This window comes from Mustela nivalis, assembly GCF_964662115.1.
Source record: "Mustela nivalis genome assembly, chromosome: 5".
Lineage (NCBI taxonomy): Eukaryota > Metazoa > Chordata > Mammalia > Carnivora > Mustelidae > Mustela > Mustela nivalis.
Genome location: NC_139024.1, coordinates 157,876,918 through 157,898,571, shown reverse-complemented (window position 1 = coordinate 157,898,571; position 21,654 = coordinate 157,876,918). Strand labels below are relative to the sequence as shown.

Here is a 21,654-nt window from a genome sequence, read left to right as displayed (position 1 = left end):
GCTACAAGAAAAGGAAAGGCCACTATTCCTCAGGAACAGAGATGCAGATTCCTCGACCATGTTGTTATCGGCAACATCAATTCAACAACCCATCAGGAGAATCACACAACACGACCCAGTGGGATTTATTGCAGGGACACAGGGATGACTCCACATCTGCACATCCACCAATAGCATGCATCACCTTAACAAAATAAAAGATAAAAATCCTAGGACTGTTACGATAGAGCAGAAAGACACTTGACACGATTCAATATGCATTTATGATAGAGACTCTAAACCATCCGGGTACTGAGGGAACAAACCACCACCAAACAAAGGCCTATATGAAAAGCCCACAGCTGACGTTATACTCGATGGTGAAATGCTGAAAACTTTCCCACTACCAGCAAGAACAAGATAAAGATGCCCACTCTTACAACTTTCAATCATCGTTGTACTGAAAGCCCTAGCCAAACCATTTAGACCAAAAAAAAAAAAAAAATCTAAATAGGAAAAGAAGATGGTCACTATTTGCAGATGACATGATATCATATGCAGAAATCCCTAAAGAGTCCACAAAAAAAAACCAAAACTGTTACAATAAACAAATTCAGTAAAACCACAGTATACAAAGTCAATATACAGAGACTAGTTACATTTCTTTCTTTCGTATTAATTTGACAGAGAGAGAGTATGCGTAGCAAGGGAGCAGAAGAGGGTGGGGGAAAAGGAGACTCCCTGCTGAGCAGGGAGCCCAGTGCTGGATCATTCCCAGAAACCCAGGATCGTGACGTGACCTGAAGGAAAACACTTGACTGACTGAGCCACCCACGTGCCCCAACTTATATTTCTGTTTACTGATGACCAACTTTCACAAAGAGAAATTAAGAAAGCAATGCCATTGACAATTGCACCATGCAAAAAATAATCTAGGAATACAAGTAACCGAGAATGAGGAAGACCTGCTATCCTGAACACATGGCAAAAAAGGAAGGAAAAATGTGTGCCTATTGGTGGGTGAATGTACGGGCCACAGGTTTGGAAGACAACACAAATAAATGCAAGCATATGCCATGCTCATTAACTGGAAGAGTTAATAACGTTCACATTTGCACCATACCGAACACAATCTACACTTGGGATGAAATCCCTACCTGAATTACAATGGCATTATTCAGAGAAATAAAAGACAGTCCTAAAATTTATATGGAACCACAAAAGACCCCAAACACCCAAAGCACTCTGGAGAAAGAAGGAGAGAGAGAGTCCGAGATGGCGGAGGAGTAGCAGACCTTCATTTCATCCGGCACAAGGAATTTAGCTAGATAGCCATCAAACCATTCTGAACACCTGCAAATTCAAGCGAGAGCCTATAAAAGAATACCAGCAACTCTACAAATGGAAAAGCAACCACTTTCCACAAGGTAAGAGGTACAGCGGAGTGAGTCTAAGCTGATAGTTGGGAAGATAAACCCTGCAGGGAGGAGGCTCTGTCTGCCGGCTACTGCCAGGGCTAGGAGCAGCAGAGCACACAATCAGAGCTTTTAGAAGTCTGCTCTGGTGAGGGATGTCGCTCTAGCCGCTGGGAACCCTCAATGGGACAGTGTGATCTCAGGATCCTTGGGGTCCCAGGAAGACTAGGGGTGCTTGAGGGCAGCAGAGCTCCCAAGTGAGCTGCAAAGAGTGAGCCCAGGAGCGCGCTCTAAGCCTGAGGCTGCCATCAACTGTGATCCACGGCACAGTCTGGCCACTGCTCTGTGAGAAGGGGCCCAAGAAGTGGCACACCTGGGGAGAGCCCCCTCTTCCCCAGGAGGAGTGGTGTCTGAGCATGCAGCGGGCGTCTGCTGGCTTTGAGACTCCAAACAGGGTCGTGTGCCAGAGACAAGAACGCTTGGTCTCAGGTCCAGTGAGCACGGAGTGTGGACAGAGACCAGGGAGACACGAAGATTTGACCGCTTTTCTGTGAGGGCGCACTGAGGAGTGGGGCCCGAGCTCTCAGCTCCAGGGCCAGAGACTGGGAAGCTGCCATGTTCACTCTCATCCCCAAAGACTGGGATCATCCCCTGCATATTTGCAGACCACGATGCTTTGGAAATGGAACTCGATCACAAGAGGAGAGGTGGAAACAACTCAAATACATGCAGGCTAGAGAGCATCCTGAAAGAATGAATGGGTCAACCAGTCAAATCAAGATGAATTTTTAAAATTCATGGAAATACAAGGGAATGAAAACACAACCATTCAATATCTTTGGAATGCAGCAAAGGTGGTCCTAAGAGGGAAGTATATCACACTACAAGCCTTTCTCAAGAACCAAGCAAGGTCTCAAATACACAACCTAACCCTACACCTAAAGGAGCTGGAGGAAGAGGAGCATATCAAACCTACACCCAGAAGGAGAACAGAAATAATACAGATTAGAGCAGAAATCAATGAAGTAGAAACCAAAAGAACAGTAGAACAAATCAATGAAACTAGGAGATGCTTCTTTGAAAGAATTAGCAAGATTGATACAACCCTGGCCAGACATCTCCAAAAAGAAAGAGAAAGGACCCAAATCAATAAAATCATGAACGAAGGAGAGATCACACCCAACACTAAACAAATACAAACAATTAAAAGAACATAGGATGGAAAGTCTATGTCAACAAATCAGGCAGTCTCCAAGAAATGGATGCATTCCCACAAACATAGAAACTATCAAAACTGAACTGGGAATAAAAGGAAACCTGAGGAGACCCATAATCAGCAACGAAATTGAAGCAGTATCAAAATCCCACAGGAAACAAGAGCCCAGCTCCAGATGGCTTCCCAGAGGAATTCTACCAAACATTTAAAGAAGATTTCACACCTATTCTTCTGAAACTCCCAAAAAATAGAAATGGAGGGAAAAGAACCAACCCTTTTCATGTCCAGCATTACCTTGATCCCAAAATCAGACAAAGGCCCCACCCAAAAGGAGAATTACAAACCACTATCCTTGATGTATATGGATGCAAAAATTCTCACCAACATAATAACCAATAGGATCCAAAAGCCCATTAAAAGGATGATTCCCCATGACCAAATCAAATTTATGCCTGGGCTGCAAGGGTGGTTCGACAAACACAAATCAATGCATGGAATCCACTACCTTAATAGACGAAAGAACAAGAACCAGAGGATCCTCTCAATAGATGCAAAAAAAAAAAAAAAAAACATTTGGCAAATTAAAGCATCCTTTCTTGATCAAAACTCTTCAGCATGTAAGGATAGAGGGTACATACCTCCACATCATAAAGGTCATTGATGGGAAGCCCACAACGAATAACATTCCCAATGGGGAAAAACTGAGAGCTTTTCCCTCAGTTCAGGAACACGACAGGGATGCTCATTCTCATCACTATTGTTCAGCGTATTTCTAGGATTCCTAGACTCAACCATCAGACAACAAAAGGAAACAAAAGGCATCTGAATTGGCAAAGAAGAATTCAAACTCTCACACTTTGCAGACAGTAGGAGACTTTCTGTGGAAAACCCAAAAGACTCAACCCCCAAAACTGCAAGAACTCATCCAGGAATTCCATTAAGTGGCAGAATATAAAATCAATGCACAGAAATCACTTGCAGTTGTCTAGAGCAACAATGAGATCAGGAGAAATTAAGGAGTCCATCCTATGTGTAATTTCACAACAAACTGTAAGATACTTAGGAATCCATCTAACTGACGAGCCCCACATCAGGCTCTCTGCTCCACAGGGAGTCTATTTTCTCCTCTCTCTCTGCCTGCCTCTCTGCCTACTTGTGATCTCCATCAAATAAATAAATTAAATATTTTTTTTAAAAAACCTCTTCATAGTATAGGGATAGAGGTAACGTTCCTCAACCTCATAAAATCTATCTATGAAAAACCCACAGTGAATATCATTCTCAATGGGGAAAAGCTAACAGCCTTCCCTTTGAGATCAGGAACATGACAAGGATGCCCACTCTCACCACTGTTGTTCAATATAATACTAGAAGTCCCAGCGACAGCAATCAGAAAACAAAAAGAAATAAAAGGTATCAAATTGGCAAAGAAGAAGTCAAACTCTCTCTCTTCAGAGATGACATGATACTTTATATGGAAAACCCGAGACTCCACCCCCAAACTACTAGAACTCATACAGCAATTCAGTAATGTGACAGGATACAGAATCAGTGCACAGAAATCAGTTGATTTATTAAACACAAACAATGAAAATATAAAAAGAGAAATTAGAGAATTGATTCCATTTACTATGGCACCAAGAACCATAAGATAACTTGGAATAAACCTAACCAAGGAGGTAAAGGATCTGTACTTGAGGAACTAAAGAACACTCATGAAAGAAATTGAAGAAGACACAAAATGATGAAAAAGCATTCCATGTTCATGGGTCAGAATAAACAGTGTGAAAATGTCTATGCTTCCCAGGGCAATCTACACTTTCAATGCCATCCCGGTCAAAATACCATTGACATTTTTCATGGAGCTGGAACAAACAATCCTAAAATTGATATGGAACCAGAAAAGACCCCAAATCACCAGGGGAACATTGAAAAAAGAAAACCAAAGCTGGGTGCGACATGTTACCAACATCAAGCACTATTACAAAGCTGTGATCATCAAGACAATATGGTCCTGGCACAAAAACTGACACATAGACCAATGGAATAGAATAAAGAACCCAGAAATGGACCCTCAACTCTATGGTCAACTCACCTGCAGCAAGGCAGGAAAGAATAGTCAATGGAAAAAAGACAATCTCTTCAATAAGTGGTGCTGGGAAAATTGGACAGCCACATGCAGAAAAATGAAACTGGACCATTCTCTGACTCCATACACAAAGATAAACCCAAAATAGATGAAAGACCTCAATGTAGATGGGAATCCATCCTAGAGGAGAACACAAGCAGTCACCTCTCTGACCTCAGCCACAGCAACTTCTTGCTAGACATTCCTTCAAAAGCAAGGGAAACAAAGGCAAAAATGAACTATTGGAACTTCCTCAAGAAGTTCCTCAAGCTTTTGCACAGCTAAGGAAACAGTTAACAAAACAAAGAGACAACTCGCAGAATGGGAGAAGACATTTGTAAATGAAATTACAGATAAAGGGCTGGTATCCAAGATCAATATAGAACTTCTCAAACTCAACACCCAAAAAACAGATAATCATGTCAAAAAATGGGCAGACGACAGGAACAGACACTTCTCCAAAGAAGACATACAAATGGCTAACAGACACATGAAAAAATTTTCATCATTAGCCATCAGGGAAATTCAAATCAAAACCACATTGAGATACCAACTTACACCAGTTAGAATGGCCAAAATTAACAAGACTAGAAACAACAAGTGCTAGAGAGGATGTGGATAAAGGAGAACCCACTTAACATTGTTGGTGGGAATGCAAGTTGGTGCAGCCACTTAGGAGAACAGTGTGGAGATTCCTTAAGAAATTAAAAATAGAACTTCCCTATGACCCTGCAATTGCATTACTGGGTATTTACCCCAAAGGTACAGATGGAGTGAAAGGAAGGGCCATATGTACCCCAATGTTCATAGTACCAATGGCCACAGTTGCCAAACTGTGGAAAGAGCCAAAATGCCCTTTGGCAGACGAATGGATGAAGAAGCTGTGGTCCATATGTACAATGAAGTATTATGCCTCCATCAGAAAGGATGAATACCCAACTTTTGCATCAACATGAACAGGACTGGAGGAGATTATGCTGAGTGAAATAAGTCAAGCAGAGAAAGTCAATTATCATATGGTTTCACTTACTTGTGGAGCATAAGGAATATCATAGAAGACATTAGGAAAATGAAAGGAAAAGTGAATTGGGGGGGGGGAACAGAGGGAGAGATGAACCATGAGATACTGTGGACTCTGAGGAACAAACTGAGGGTTTTGGAGGGGAGTGGGTAGAGGGGATAGTTGATCCTAGTGGTGGGTGTTATGGAGGGTACGGATTGCATGGAGCACTGGATGTGGTATATAAACAATGAATCTTGGAACACTAAAAAATTAAATTACATTTAAAAAAGGAAAGAAAGAAGTTTGTTGAGGGGGTAGAAGTTCAGAGTTCTCCTGGACACAAACACCAGCAAGTCCACTGAGACAGGCGCTTCCCAGGCAGACGGAACACAAATGATCTCCTTCCCCCGAAACCTGCTCCTTCACCTGGCTCAGAACAACTCAGAAGAGCTGGGAGTTACCTCAATTCCTCCTTTCTCCCAGTTGCCTGTGGGCTGCTTCCCACCGAGCCCCCTGCTGAGATGAGCACAGGAGAACCCGAGAGGAAGCCCGTTTCCTATCCCGTCTGCCACAGGAGGGCTGACTGGGAGCAGAGCCCCGTCCCTGGAGCAACCTGGCCTGAACGTCCAGAGCGAGGGCCACCACCATGGCTCCCAACCCCCCGGCCAGGCACACGGCTGCAGACTCGGTGACTCCCGACACCCGGAGATGGCTCTCCTCCCCGGCACAGTGCTGCTCACAGAGAAGCCATCTCCAGCCTCGGAAACGTGTTCGTCGTCAGCTCTGGAACCCCCTGGGCTTGTCCACACTGGCCCGCCCAGAGGTGCCTCCCAGAGCATTCCTCCAGTGCCCGAGGGCGTCGAGCCACCTTCAAGCTGCCCTTCAAAAGGCAGGAACGGGTCCCTTTAGGCAGACCAGCCGAGCGACTCTGTGTGCGGGAAACTCGGACCGCATCCTCCCTGGACACCAACGCTTCCAAGTCCCGGCGTCAGACCCTCACTCACTGGGCACGCAGCAGCACGCCAGCAGGAGCACGGCTCCTCTCAAATCTCAAGTCTCCCGTTCCTTCAAATCAGAAACCAAGCTCCAGGCACCACTCCATTTTCCCCTCAGAGAAGTAGGGAGAAGAGAGAAGGAAGCGCTCCGCGTGCACAGCTCACTTCTATCCAAGTAGAACCCCGCGTCCTTTCTCATCCGGGCCACCCTGCGCTGCCCATACTAGTGAGAGGGGCCACAAGTTCAGTCCTCATATATGTCTGACCTTGTGTTTCTCCTTCTGGTATTTGGATCTTGAAGCCAATGTCTATATTGCTTAAAATAACAAGAATAAAGATGACGTGGTCACGTAAAGGTCTGGGTCTCCGTAACCAGACAACACGGCTCTGGTTCAGATGAGGATGAAGACACAACCTCTTCCCAGGAAGCAAAGTCCAGACCCTCAGGGATCCTGACACGCCTCATGGGCAATGGGTTCCTTTGCTCCGTGGAGTTGTCTGAGTGCAAAGGATGCAGGCGCCCTCCAGGGTTCATTCTGTTTTCTTCATAAATTCCCCAGTTCTAGTCACAAGGGACTCACTGGGTCAGGTTTCAGGGCCCAGGACCGGCCACCAGGTGAGCAGCCACCCGCCCCCCCAGGGAGGGGAGATTTTCTCTGGGAGCACAACGAGTCACTCCCCGAACTACTCAATAACCTACACTCCTCCTCCATTTCTCCCCCTCACCAAGGGGGCACTGTGCCCTGTTACAGCTCTGAGGCTGTGCTTTACTTTTTTTTTTTTTTAGTTTTTATTTATTTATTTTTATTTCTTTTCAGTGAACCTGCTCTGAGACCTGAATCTTTCATTGCAGCTTCCTGAGAACTCCCTGTGCAACGAAATACCATAGCCTATGACAGGGGGTTTTAAAACTATTATTTACAGAATAATAAAGCCCAAATCACCTCGCTTTATTAGCTCTTCATTATGTAGAATAGTTTCTGTGTAAAAAGCCTTTCCATAGATGCTACCTGCCAGCAACTTCTTTTTTTTTTTAATTTTTTATTTTTTTATAAACATGTATTTTTATCCCCAGGGGTACAGGTCTGTGAATCGCCAGGTTTACACACTTCGCAGCACTCACCAAAGCACATACCCTCCCCAATGTCCATAATCCCACCCCCTTCTCCCAACCCCCCTCCCCCCAGCAACCCTCAGTTTGTTTTGTGAGATTAAGAGTCACTTATGGTTTGTCTCCCTCCCAATCCCATCTTGTTTCATTTATTCTTCTCCTACCCACTTAAGCCCCCATGTTGCATCACCACTTCCTCATATCAGGGAGATCATATGATAGTTGTCTTTCTCTGCTTGACTTATTTCACTAAGCATGATATGCTCTAGTTCCATCCATGTTGTTGCAAATGGCAAGATTTCATCTCTTTTGATGGTTGCATAGTATTCCATTGTGTATATATACCACATCTTCTTGATCCATTCATCTGTTGATGGACATCTAGGTTCTTTCCATAGTTTGGCTTTTGTGGACATTGCTGCTATAAACATTCGGGTGCACGTGCCCCTTTGGATCACTACGTTTGTATCTTTAGGGTAAATACCCAGTAGTGGAGGAAACAGAAACTCTGTGGGACAACTGACTCACCCAGCATCAGGCAAACAGTTCCAGAACTCACCCCAGGGCTCCTGACCTCCGCCAATCCCCTTGAAGCCACCAGCGTGCCTCTATCCAGGAGAATTCCCAAAGCCTCTCCTTCTGACTCCACCACCAAGGAAACTGCAGAGAAAATACAGCACGTCCAAATATCTAGACAATACACTGAGTCAAACTAGAAAGTCAAGCTTTCCTTTTAAATGGTAAATGTCTACTTTGAATAATTTTTAATCTTCCTCTAACCCTAATTGTAACTCTTTTGATGAAAAGACTAATCAATTATGAAACTTCACCTTTGAAAAATGACATCATCAAAGTCTGCATCTGACCACAAACAGCCACCTCACTGTAGATGCCGGCCATTCCCCACAGCCTAGGACCCATGGAATCAACACTGTTTGATGGAGGAATGCATTCTAGGTTCCAAACACACACCGAGTCCATCTCATCTTCCCTTTCAAATCCAAGGGATTGCCTAGGAAAGAGATGTTCCAAACACCTCTGTGAGCCAGAAATAAACAGAGACAACAAGATCCCCTGCCAGGTGCTCCCTTCGGGGAAACTCAGGACCCCTGGCGCCCCTCTAGATTGCTGACCGCTGCTTTAGTGAGACTTTGTGGCTCCACTGGAGACAAGAGAAAGCCCAGGAGGTTTGGGGTGAAAGAGAGCTTCTACCTCCCATCCGGACATGAATATGGCATTGCGACGAACGTATCTGCTGCCTTCTTGGAACGCCAACATCCTAAGACAAGATGCATGACTGACTCAGACGCTGATTCCAAAACTTCGGGCCTCATGGAGCCAGAGTGGAGAAGTGCTGTCAGGTGTGGATAAGCAGGCACCTCTGACCTAAGGCCGGCACACCTGCTCCAATTCCTGGGAGGAAAGACGCACACCTGTTTCTTAAACAGTTATTAGCTTCGCTCTAAGTTCAACCAAAGCCATTGTCCTTTTTGGAGAAGTGAAGTCACTCTTCCAAAAAAACACCCAACTCATTGCTTCCTTATGCAACTTGAGTCCAGTCTGGTCCGCCCCCCTACCCCCACCCCTGGGCTCTGAGGCCTGCACGGGGAGGCCATTACCACCAAACTTAGAGACAAAGGGCACAATGAATCTTGGGGACGGTTCCGTGCCGGTGCCTGGGGGGAGAGAAACCTGGAAGATCCTCCCACAGGGTCCTGGCAGACCATTATCACCATCCCCCACGGACAGGGAGCACAGTGCTGAAGCTGGGGGTGGCTCTGGGGCTTGTTACCATCACGCCTGTGCCTGGGGGGCAGGAACCTGGAGGACCTTCCTGACAGACCCTGACAGACCCTGACAGCCCATTACCACCTTCCCAGGGGACACGGGAAACAATGCTGAAGTTGGGGGTGGCTCTGGGGCTTTTTAGCGCCACACCTGTGCCTGAGGGAAAAAGTGACACCCTGCTGAACTCCGGTGCTGCTCAAGGCCCATTACCTGCACTGTGCCAGGGAATGGGGCACCCCCTGAAGTTCGGGACCGTGAGCTGTCTCTGCATGCACTCTTCCTGGGGAACACGGAAAACCCTGAAATGTCCGCAACCCATCCCACAAAAGCTTGGGTGAGGGGGCGCCCTGGAGTTCAGGGATCCGGGGGATGCGGCCGGGGGATGCAGCCAGTTGATGCGTATCAGGCAGAAGAAATTTTCAAGGGAAAAAGAAAACTCAGATGTCCCCACAGTGAACTCACTTGATGTGCACTTCGAGGACCCTGCCTCCCACCCAGGGCGCACACTAGCCCCAGACCCCACCCCACCACACAGCACGCACTCACCGGGCCAGGGTCCCTCAGAGCTCGCCTTGGCTGGTCCCCCTTCTGCAGCCCTGCGCAGCTCCAGATGCGCCCGCAGAGAGGTAGCTCCACCCCCCACGCGGTAATTGGCCGAGGAGGGTTGTGCCCCGAGCCCATTGGATGCCGGCTGTACCCGGCTGCCCTTACACCCGCCTCCTTACGTCGGCAGGTGGTACCCAGGGCGCCTCCTCGCCCCAACACCTGGCTCTGCGCTGCAGGCACTGGCGGGTCGCGGGCAGGCCCCTCAGACAGCCGGCCCCATCCACGGACCCCCAGGACTGCAGACCACCCCCAGAGCCCGGCCCCTTCCCTTCCTGCCGCGGCCCTGTCTGCGGAGCAGTTCCTGGCTCCCAGCAAGTTCAGCTGCTCTCAGACCCTCCCAGGCTTGGGCTTTGGGAAATGCAATGGTTTCCCCCATTTCCAACGCAGTTTTAAGACCCAAAAAGTAATGCTCTAAGCGGGAGGAGCTTCATCTTCTGGTCTCACCCATGGAGTGGAGAGAGCTTCTCAGCCCTTCCGAGCATCCTTCTAGGATGAGCCCATTTGTGCTGGGAAACACACACACGCTCGGTTCTGCAGGGAAGCTCCAGGATGAACGCGAACATCCCCCCTTCTGCGCTGTTGGAGGTGTGACCCAGGAACACTGGTTTTCACTTAAAAAGAAAACATATTGTTATCATTGACACTAAAGGAACAAACTTTCTTAAACATTTTAGAGAAAAAGAGAGATTTATTCAGACCCAAGTCAAGACAGCTGCCTGGGAGACACAATCTTCACAAGGAAGGGAGTGCTCCGGGGGAGGAACATTAGAGCAGGTTTCTATATTCGCTCTGTTTTGTTTTACATACAGACTTACACATCATCATGAGAAAGCACATTCTAGAAAGTTACAGACCTTTTCTTATGTTTCCAGTATGTACATGACCATATGACATTAATCATATGGGAGCGGGAGAGGTTCTTTCATTTTTTTTTCTTCTCTTTATGTTGCAATGGCATTTTTGGATTATCTTTTTCTTCTGGAAGCAGATACACAACATGGGCTTGGGGCAGAAATAGGGCCCATGCTCTGAGGTTTTGCCCATGAAGGAGCAGGAGGCTGGCTGAGGACAAAGCAAAAGCTGGCGCCTTGCACCCCCCCTTCACCCGCTCCCCTCCATATGTGTAGCATTCCTCAGGCACCCCTGACTGCCATAAAATGATAAATAGTTAACTTGCAGAAATCACAGTCCTGCAGGGTAGGAGTCTCCCTTGGTTTGCAAATGTCCTTGAGATTTACAACAAAGAAGTTTGATAGCAGGAATGTAACATTTCACCAGGAGACTCCCAATTGTCTTTATGTTAGTGCCTCATTAGAGGAAAAGTGGCCTTGGCTTGATAGTAACCAGGCCTTCAATATCCTGATAGTGCTTTTTTTCCGCATGCGTGGGCTAACCGGCCAGTTCTGCTTCTGTAAGATTGCTTTGTCTGCTTTCGCGCGCGGGTCCCCTGATCCACTCCACTGACGCCAAGTATGCCTGTTCAAACTATCAACCAATCAGCTCAGCCCCACCCGAAACTTGTTTGTATCTGTCTATAAAAATCCTGCACCGGCCCAGCTCCGGACCTCTCGGCGTTATCGGCAACAAGCGGCCGCAGAGGTCCAGGTTCGAACCTGCAATAAACGACCCTTGCTGCTTGGCTTGGACTCATGTTTCTGGTGGTCTTTTAAGGTGGGGGTAATATTCAGTTGGCATTACAGCCCAGTCATTTTGAGTTTGGTAAAATGTTAAAGGATGGCTTCCCTGGGAGCCCAGGATCCAGCCTGTGGGTGATAACAGATAAAAATTTCCACTCTCATTCTAATTACTACCAAAGGGAGGGACTTGAGAACAAAAGCACCTTTAAAAACAGTATCAAGAAATCAAAATGATGCCTACAGAAGTGTACCTGTTCCATGGTCAACACAGGCAACAGAGGTGTTCACAGACACTGGGCTCCTTCCCTGCTCCTGACCACATCTCTGAAGCACACAGATAATTTCAAGTCAGAATTTTAGAACCTCCCAATATCTTAGAGATGTCTGGCACCATTCCCTTGGACTACAGAATAAAACAGAGTAGCTCATTGTCTCAACACTAACTTAAACATGAAGCCCCCCTTAAGCTTGGAAACACTATCTTAGTTCTTTCCCTGCAGATTTTGACTAATGGAAGTTATAGTCATACAATATAAACACTACGATGGTTGGCAAGTAAGTAATCGTTGGTAAGGGAGTATTTTAGTAATGTTTATAAACATTGTCTCACTTTGTAGAAGAAAGCTGAGCTGTGTTTTAAAAATACTTCAGACCTTTTTTTTTTTAAGATGTTATTTATTTATTTGACAGTGAGAGAGGGAACACAGACAAAGGGAGAGGCAGAGGGAGAAACAGGGCCCTGCCAAGCAGGGAGCCTGACATGGGGCTCAATTCCAGGATGCTGGGATCATGACCTGAGCTGAAGGCAGACGCCGAACAACTGAGCCACCCAGGAGCCCCTATTTCAGACCTGTCTTACAGCAGACTCTGAAAATACCAGAACCTGAATCAATTTTAGAAAGAGAGTTCTTTCAGTAATTTTAATGTCATTTTAATAGAAATTTAATTATTAATTTATCAACTTAATATCATTTTAATATTATATTATATATTATATAAATACAATTACTATATTAGTATATAATAATTATATTAATGTTATATTAATAATATGTGATATATGATATATATAATATAATATATAGAATATAATATCAATTATAATGTCCCTATTCCTAGGAATCATTGAGTATCTTTTTTTTAATTTTTTTTTAATTTTTTTTAAAAGATTTTATTTATTTACTTGAGAGAGAGAGACAATGAGAGAGAGCATGAGCGAGAAGAAGGTCAGAGAGAGAAGCAGACTCCCCATGGAGCTGGGAGCCCAATGCGGGACTCAATCCCGGGACTCCAGGATCATGACCTGAGCCGAAGGCAGTCGTCCAACCAACTGAGCCACCCAGGCATCCCAATCATTGAGTATCTGACTCAGAGGTCCTCCACTGAGATAATTATCTTAATGATCATGATAGGCAGAGGTAAAAAGACCAACAAAATCTGCTCCACTTGGCCACACAACAATAAAATCCTGAGACCTGACATGTTTCCTGACCCAGAATACCAGAGATAAGAGGGAAATACTATCACGTATGGAATAACAAGGAATCTGGAGTCAGTCTGGGGATCCCACGTAGGTTTCTGACACTCAAATCCTCTGTGACTCGAATCATCTCTGAGCCCCTGTCTAACCATTTAGAAAATGCGACTGATAATATTTACATCATAGTTTGGATGTTTACGAGGGAGAATCCCACAAAGAGCCAGTGCGCTGGCTCTCCAGACAGGTGCTCAGGAAGCCATGATGGCTATTTCAGTCTATTGCTTTTCCAGAATTAAGAACCCATGTTGAACCCGTATTTCTAATGGATGAATCCCAAGATGATTTTCAACCCCTAAGGAAGGAACCTGCTATTGTGCCGTATCTCACTCAGAAAGCATGCTATTGCACTGGTGAGGACGATACAATAGCGCCGTCATCACTAGGGCTGTGCAGCTTCCCATTTCCACACGGCCATGTTGTCCCACTTGGCTCAGGGCCACCAGAAAGGGCGGCTCTGGGGAGACCACAGGCCAAGGCTGCCAGGTGTGGCTGGCGCAGGCAGAACTCTGACCTAAGGCTCAACTCCTCTCTAGCTAATCGCACTGCTCTTCACAGACAGAGTGAGATTGTCTGCGAGCTCGGAGGCAGGAAAGGTGGAGGATTTTCCCTGTGATTCCCTCTCTCGGGATATGCAGCAAAGTTACATTTAATTTTCAAACATTGAGGGACTTCCTGGTTTCTTTTCATTACGACTATGGCTCAATTCCCCTGTGGTCTAAGAATATAACCTAGTTAATTTCAGGCTTTTAACTGCGTAGACTTGCTTCATGGCTCAACATTTCATCTACTTGGGGAAATATCCTAGGACCACTTGAAAATAATGTATTCTGCACTAACTACGTAATGTTCCATATATGCCAATTACATCATATTAGTTACCAATGTTTTGTCTACTTTTCTGTCAGATATTGAGAAAGGTATATTAAAATCTTCAAGTGAGGGGCACCTGGGTGGCTCAGTGGGTTAAAGCTTCTGCCTTCGGTTCAGGTTGTGGTCTCAGGGTCCTGGGATCAAACCCCACATCGGGCTCTCTGCTTGGCAGGGAGCCTGCTTCCTCCTCTCTCTCTGCCTGTCTCTCTGCCTACTTGTGATCTCTGTCTGTCAAATAAATAAATAAAATCTTTTTTTTTTTAAATCTTCAAGTGAGGGGCACCTGGTAGGCTCAGTGGGTTAAGCTTCTGCCTTCAGCTCAGGTCATGATCTCAGGGTCCTAGGATCAAGCCCCGAATCAGGTTCTCTGCACAGCAGGGGGCCTGCATCCCCCCCCCCTCTCTACCTGCCTCTCTGCCTACTTGTAATCTGTCTACCACATAAAAAATCTTTTTTTTTAAGATTTTATTTATTTATTTGACAGAGAGAAATCACAAGTAGATGGACCCTATCACATAAAAAATCTTTAAAAAAAAAAAAACTTCAAAGGATGATACTCTAATCAACATTGCATTGGAGAATCTACCAAGTACTATAAGGCAAGAGAAACAAAAAGAATAAGAATTGAGGGGATAATTCTGACGATTCACAGATAATATGAGGGTGTACATAGAAAATCAAATTAGTTTATAGGGAAGCCTGGGTGGCTCAGTGGGTTAAAGCCTCTGCCTTCGGCTCAGTTCATGATCCCAGGGTCCTGGGATCGAGCCCCGCATTGGGCTCTCTTCTCAGCAGGGAGCCTGCTTCCTCCTCTCTCTCTCTGCCTGCCTCTCTGCCTGCTTGTGACCTCTGTCCATCATATTAAAAAAAAAAAAAAAAAGAAAGGACTCATCCATATGCTGTCTACAAGAGACTCATTTTGAACATGAAGATACAACCAGACTGAAAGTGAGGGGACGGAGAACCATTTCTCATGCCAACAGACCTCAAAAGAAAGCTTGGGTAGCAATTCTTATATCAGACAAATTAAATTTCAAACTAAAGTCTGTAGTAAGAGATGCAGAAGGACACTATATCATAATTAAAAGGTCTATCTAAAAAGAAGACCTAACAATTGTAAATATCGGTGCCCCCAACATGGAAGCAGCCAACTACATAAGCCATCTTTAACCAAAATAAAGAATCATATTGATAGTAATACATAAATATTAGGAGACCTCAACATTCTACTGTCAGCAATAGACAGATCATCTAAGCAGAAGATCAACAAAAAACCAAGAGCTTTGAATGACACATTGGACCAGATAGATTTCCCAGACACATACAGACCATTCCACCTTTAAAAAAAAAAAAAAAAAAAACAGAATACTCATTCTTCTCAAATTCACATGGAGCTTTCTCCAGAACAGACCACATACTGGGTCACAAATCAGGTCTCAACTGATACCAAAAGATTGAGATGATTGCCTGCCTATTTTCAGACCATAATTGTGTGAAACTGGAACTCAAACACAGGAAGAACTTAGGAAGGAACCCAAACACTTAGAAGATAAAGAACATTCTGCTCAAGAATGATTGGGTCAACCAAGAAATTGAAGAATAATTTAAACAGCTCACAGAAACCAATGAAAATGAAAGAACATGCATTCAAAACCTATGGGATACAACAAAGGCAGTACTAAAAGGGAAATACATAGCCATCTAAGACTCTCTCAAAAAATTAGAAAAATCCCAAATGCACAAGCTAAGCTTACAACTAAAGATCCTAGCAAAAGAACAGAAAATAAGACCTAAACCAAAGAGGAGAAGAGAAATAACAGCACAGAAATCAATGAAACAGAAACCTGAAAAACAGTAAAAGAGATCAACGAAACTAAAAGCCAGTTCTTTGAAAGAATTGATAAGATCAATAAACCTCTGGCCAGACTTATTCAAAAGAAAAAGGGAAGGACCCAAATCAATAAAATCATAAATGAAATGGAAGAGATCATGATAACACCAAGGAAATTGAAACAATAACACGGAATTATCACCAGCAGCTATATGACAACAAATTAAGCAATCGGGAAGAAATGGATGCATTCCTAGAAACGTACAAGCTACCAAGACTGAAACAGGAAGATATAGATCATCTGACTAGACAAATAATGAGCATGGAAATTGAAACAGTAATCAAAAGCCTCCCCATAAACAAGAGGTTAGGGCCAGATGAATTCCCAGGGGAATTCTACCAAACATTTAAAGACAAAATATCTACTGGCAAGGGAAACAAAAGCAAAAATGAACTTTGGGGTCTTTAACAGGATCAAAAGCTTCTGCACAACCAAGCAAACAGTCAACCACACCAAGAGGCAACTCACAGAATCAGAGAAGATATTTGCAAATGACATTACAGATAAAGGGCTGGTATCCAAGATCTATAAAGAACTTCTCAAACACAACACCCAGAAAACAAATAATCCACTCAAGAAAGGGGCAGAAGACATGAACAGACACTTCTCCAAGGAAAACATACACATGGCCAACAGACACATGAAAAATGCTCCACATCACTTGCAATCAGGGAAACACATATCAAAACCACATTAAGATGCCACCTTACACCAGTTAGAATGGCCGAAACTGACAAGACAGAAAACAACAAATATTGGAGAAGATGTGGATAAAAGGGAAAGAATCCTCTTACACTGTTGGTGGGAATGCAAGCTGGTACCTCCACTCTGGAAAACAGTATGGAGTTTCCTCAAGACATTAAAAATAGAGCTACCCTACAACCCAACAATCTCACTCCTGGGTATTTACCCCAAAGATACAGATAGGGGCGAAAAAAGGGACACATGCACCCCAATGTTCATAGCAACAATGTACACAATAGCCAAACTGCGGAAGGAGCCGAGATGTCCTCAACGGACAAATGGATAAAGAAGATGTGGTCCATACACATGATGGAATATTTCTCAGCCATCAGAAAGGATGAATCCCCACCATTTGCATCAACATGGTTGGAATTGGAGGGGATTATGCTGAGTGAAATAAGTCAAGCATATGGTTTCAGTCATATGTGGAACGTGAGGAATAGTGTGGAGGACCTTGCCAGACCTCAAGCCCCTCCCACAGACGAGAACTGTCTCCCCCGTTTTCATACTGACCCCGAGAGTCACTGAGGTCATGCAGCTGCTCAAGGTCCCTTGTCCCCAGAACAATACCCTACACCACTATGCTAGGAGAACAGGGGCTGGGGAGGAAGCCGGGGGCTGCCTCTGGCCTCCATGCAGCCAGGGACACACCACCCTCGAGGGCCTTTCCCTCCAGAATGTTCCTCTCCTTGCCCTGGGGGACTCCTCTGGACAAATCCGCACAGGTGCTCATTATGGGAGTGGGACAGGGGTTCCCCAGGGCGTCATTCTCTCTTCTCAACAGCAGGGAGAATCGCTTCCCCTGACTCCTCTCCAGTGAGCGGCTCACCAACATCCCCGCTGCACGGCTCCGGAGCCTTCAGAATCCGGAAGGCGGTTTCTGCGGCCAGCTACAGCCACCGGTGACCTGTGACCGGCCCAAGACGCCGGTCCTTGCCTGGTCTCACCCTGGTGCCGGCTCTCTGGGAACAGACACCGCCACTCTGCCGGAATCTCGGTGCTTCTCCAGACCGGGCTGGCTTCTCTGCTGAAGACCTTGTGTTCACTCCTCGGCTGACAAGCAAGGGCTCGCCACCCCGTGTCCTGTTCCTGAAGGAAGGACCTGGCTCTGACCGCAGGCACCCAGTCTCGAGATCAACAGTCATGCCATTCGCTCGTTCATCCCCCACCATGGCCATCTCCAACTCTGAGGATCCAGAGAGGACGCAACAGACCGACTGATCATCTGGAAAGAAGCGGCGGAACATCAGTGCCCGAGACCCGGACATGAAGGTAGGAAGATGGTTTTGTAGGTGACGTGCACATTCTAGAATACCGAATGAGGTTTGGGGACACAATTGGAATATTCTGACGACAGATTTGCCTTCTGGGAGCCTCAGGGTGCGATGAGGGGACACGTATGTGCACATATGTGTCTGAGTATTCGGGAATGTGTGTGTCCACGGGGTACTGGTGTTGGTTGTGTGATTTTACTGTTCTGCGCCTGGTTTCGGGGTTTGGTGTGTCTGGAGGGGAACTCTTCAGGGCCTGGCTGGCTGAACGGGTGTGTGTCTACGTGATCCCAGACTTAGAAAACTGGACTCTCTAGAACAACGTCTCTTGCACCTTTGGGCCACAAGCCTGAATGCCAGCTCTCGCCTGTGTTCCTCTCCCCGAGGCCCCCGTGCTCTGCAGCAAGCTCGGGGTTCGCAGGTCCTTCCATCCTCTGCAGCCTCTGGCAGGGTAGAGCCCGGCTTAAACATATGTGCACAGATGTAAAGCAAGGCTCTTGGAATTAGGGAGCTTTGGGTGAAATCCTGACAAGCATTTACAAACAGTGTGGCCCTGGCAAGTTGTTTAACCTCAGCCGCCCGCCTACCTTCCTCTTAGGACAGGAGTATCGCCTCACTTGCAGGTGAGTAAAGACCAGAGTTCGTCAATAAAAAGACCTGAACTCACAGCTGGCTCTGGCCCTGACCGGTGTGGGAGCGCCCACAGACCTCTCCTGACTCGCAGGTGCAGATGGGAAGAGCGAGCACTTACTAGACGCCCACTCGGTCCCGGGCCTGTTCTGAGAGCTCTCCGTGCTTCACCCCCTCCACCAGTCCACTTTCAAGTAGGACACGGAGCCACGGGCAGGTGAAGCCACGTGGCCAGGGTCGTTCCGCTGGGCGATGGCAGAGCCGAGACTGGAGCTCGGGCGGTCTGACGCCCCCGCCCTTGCTCTGACTCACACCACGAGCACCGGTTCCGTCTCCTGAGCATAAATGGATCCCAGTAAGCACGACGTGCTCTGGGGGGAAGAGATTTCCCTGAAACATTTTAAAGAAAATTAGGGCCTCGTGATTTTTAAACTCAGAATAGTGACTACAAAGTTTATCTATCTCCGCACCCCTGCCAGGAAGTGTGCAGGAGCGAGATTTCGCTGTAACATTTAGTCCTCGCATCTACCGTATGGCTTCTGTACCATTAGGAAATGCGACTCAGTGTCACTCTGCAGGGTTAAAGCCTTCTGTGTTGGGTCCCCTTTTCACTCAAGGACAATTTTTTTTTTTTTTGCCAGTGAGAGCCAGGCTATAAGACAGGAGCCCTGGAGACCATCTAGGTCAGACTCCTCTTCTAACACGTGGAACAGGAAGGCAAGGGAGATGCAGTGACCTCCCCATATCAAATAATCCAGCTGCCCCAAGGCAATTATGCTGGTGGGACCCAGGGCTTCTAGCTTCGTGTTCTGCCGGAGGACTCTGGGCTTCAAGGCCCCCAGATCATGACCACCACACGGGGAAAAGCCAGAGAGGCATGGATGATGGTGACAGCCTAGAACACAGACTCCCCACAGAGCAGCACTCAGTAGTCAGCGCTAACGGTTGTATTCTCCGAAGTAGAATCCCTGAAACAAAGAAGGCCATAGAGGGTTCTCATCTCCTAAGTAACAGCTCTACCAAGCCTAGGGCACTGCACTCACAAGCACTACACACTTTGGAAGGAGGGAGGGAGGCTGGGGGGGGGGGGGGACTCTGTCTTCCAGTATCTGAAGGACTAGTCTATGGGAGGGAGATCAGATTCCTGCTTGGACCGGAGGAGTGCAGTGAGAAGCCCGGAGGAGCAGAAAACGCACAGATTTGGAAAGGAGACAAGCCCGACTACAAGCCCCACGGGGCCACTCACTAGCTGTGACCTTGGGCAGTCTTCCCTCTCCCGGTCTAAGTCTGCTCTTCCAACAAGTGGAAATTCCTTCTCCCCGATAGAGTCTGCTAAATAATTCATCAGCCAAGCTGTGCTGAGGTAGGGCTAGGACTCCCGTCTGTATTGAGAGCGACTCCGCTCCCTCCCAACTGATCCCCGCCCCGCGGCCCCTCGCTCCCAGCCAGCCCCCCGATGGCCAGGCCCCCGGGCAGCCGGGCTCTCTTTAGCTCCCTGGGGGTAAACTCACCCTGGCTCAGCCTCCTTCCAAACACTGGGAGTTTCCTCCCGCAGGCCAACCACAGCACCGGGGAGCGCTTCCTCCTGCTGGGTTTCTCCGACTGGCCCGCGCTGCAGCCCGGCCTCTTCGCCCTCGTCCTGCTCTGCTACCTCCTGACCCTGGCGGGCAACTCGACCCTCGTGCTGCTGGCCGTGCGCGACCCGCGCCTGCACACACCCATGTACTACTTCCTGGGCCACCTGGCGCTGGTGGACGCGGGCTTCACCACGAGCGTGGCGCCCGCGCTGCTGGCCAGCCTGTGCGGCGCGGAGCTGTGGCTGCCCCGCGCGGGCTGCCTGGCCCAGCTGTGCACGTCGCTGGCGCTGGGCTCCGTGGAGTGCCTGCTGCTGGCGGTGATGGCGCTGGACCGCGCGGCCGCCGTCGTGCACCCGCTGCGCCACGCCGAGCTCGCCTCCCCGCGCCGGTGCCGCGCGCTGGCCTGCGCCTCCTGGCTGGGCGGCCTGGCCAACTCCGCCGCGCAGAGCGCGCTCCTGGCCGCACGGCCGCTGTGCGCGCCCCGCCGGCTGGACCACTTCATCTGCGAGCTCCCCGCGCTGCTGCAGCTGGCCTGTGGCGGTGACCGCGACGCCACCGAGCGCCGGATGTTCGCTGCGCGCGTGGTCATCCTGCTGCTGCCGTCCGCCGTCATCCTGGCCTCGTACGGCGCCGTGGCCCGCGCCATCTGCGGCATGCGCTCCCGGGGCGGCCGCAGCAAAGCGCTGGGCACGTGCGGGTCCCACCTGACCGCCGTCTGCCTCTTCTACGGCTCGGCCATCTACACCTACCTACAGCCCACGCGCCGCTACGACCAGGGCCGGGGCAAGTTCGTTTCGCTCTTCTACACCGTGGTCACCCCGGCGCTCAACCCGCTCATCTACACCCTCAGGAACAAGGACGTGAAGGGGGCAGCCAGGAAGCTCCTGCGCAGTGTGGGGAGAGGGCAGGCTGGACGGTGAGTGCGGGGCGGGGGCGGGAGGAAGGGGTGAGCCCCGGGCCACGGATGGGAATGTCCATTGGGAAGGCAGCGAGCCCTCGGCCTGTCCGTTTCCCTGTGAGAATCAGCACGATGTGTCCTCAGGGAGTCCGAGGTCCGTGGTAGCCCCATTCTCCACCCCCCCCCAAATGTTCCTCTGCTTCAGGGCAAATCCCCCTATGCTGCATCTACAGGTTCAGGGAGGGGAAGTGGCCTTCCGGCTCTCTCTTAAGCTGATGAAGAGAGAAGGCATGATTTCGAGAGGACCTTCCCGGTCCTCAGGGGTCCAGTGACAATGCCCGGAGAGTCCACACG

General features: G+C 47.9%; 1 protein-coding gene and 2 long non-coding RNA genes across 3 annotated transcripts in view; 1 reads left to right on the top strand and 2 right to left on the bottom strand.

Annotated features, from left to right (window-relative positions):
- The window catches only part of LOC309864280, a 70,019-nt gene extending 61,537 nt beyond the window's left edge, over positions 1 to 8,482 (bottom strand). The window contains exon 1 of the long non-coding RNA XR_014311426.1: positions 8,407 to 8,482. This is a non-coding gene — a long non-coding RNA (uncharacterized lncRNA). The remainder of the gene's footprint in view (positions 1 to 8,406) is intronic.
- On the bottom strand, positions 8,478 to 10,254 carry LOC309864279. The gene is made up of 3 exons (XR_014311425.1): positions 10,182 to 10,254; positions 9,060 to 9,260; positions 8,478 to 8,859 (listed from the first exon to the last, which is right to left on the bottom strand). It is a non-coding gene; the product is annotated as an uncharacterized lncRNA (long non-coding RNA).
- Positions 10,255 to 20,345: 10,091 nt separating this feature from the next.
- Positions 20,346 to 21,372, top strand: LOC309864278 (putative olfactory receptor 2I1). The gene has a single exon (XM_082729607.1). It carries the CDS (start codon positions 20,546 to 20,548, stop codon positions 21,320 to 21,322), a length of 777 nt encoding a protein of 258 aa, XP_082585733.1. The 5' UTR covers positions 20,346 to 20,545; the 3' UTR covers positions 21,323 to 21,372.
- The last annotated feature ends 282 nt before the right edge of the window (positions 21,373 to 21,654 follow it).

Coding starts and splice junctions, on each gene's coding strand:
- LOC309864278 (XM_082729607.1), top strand. CDS start 20,546: ATGTACTACTTCCTGGGCCACCTGGCGCTGGTGGACGCGGGCTTCACC.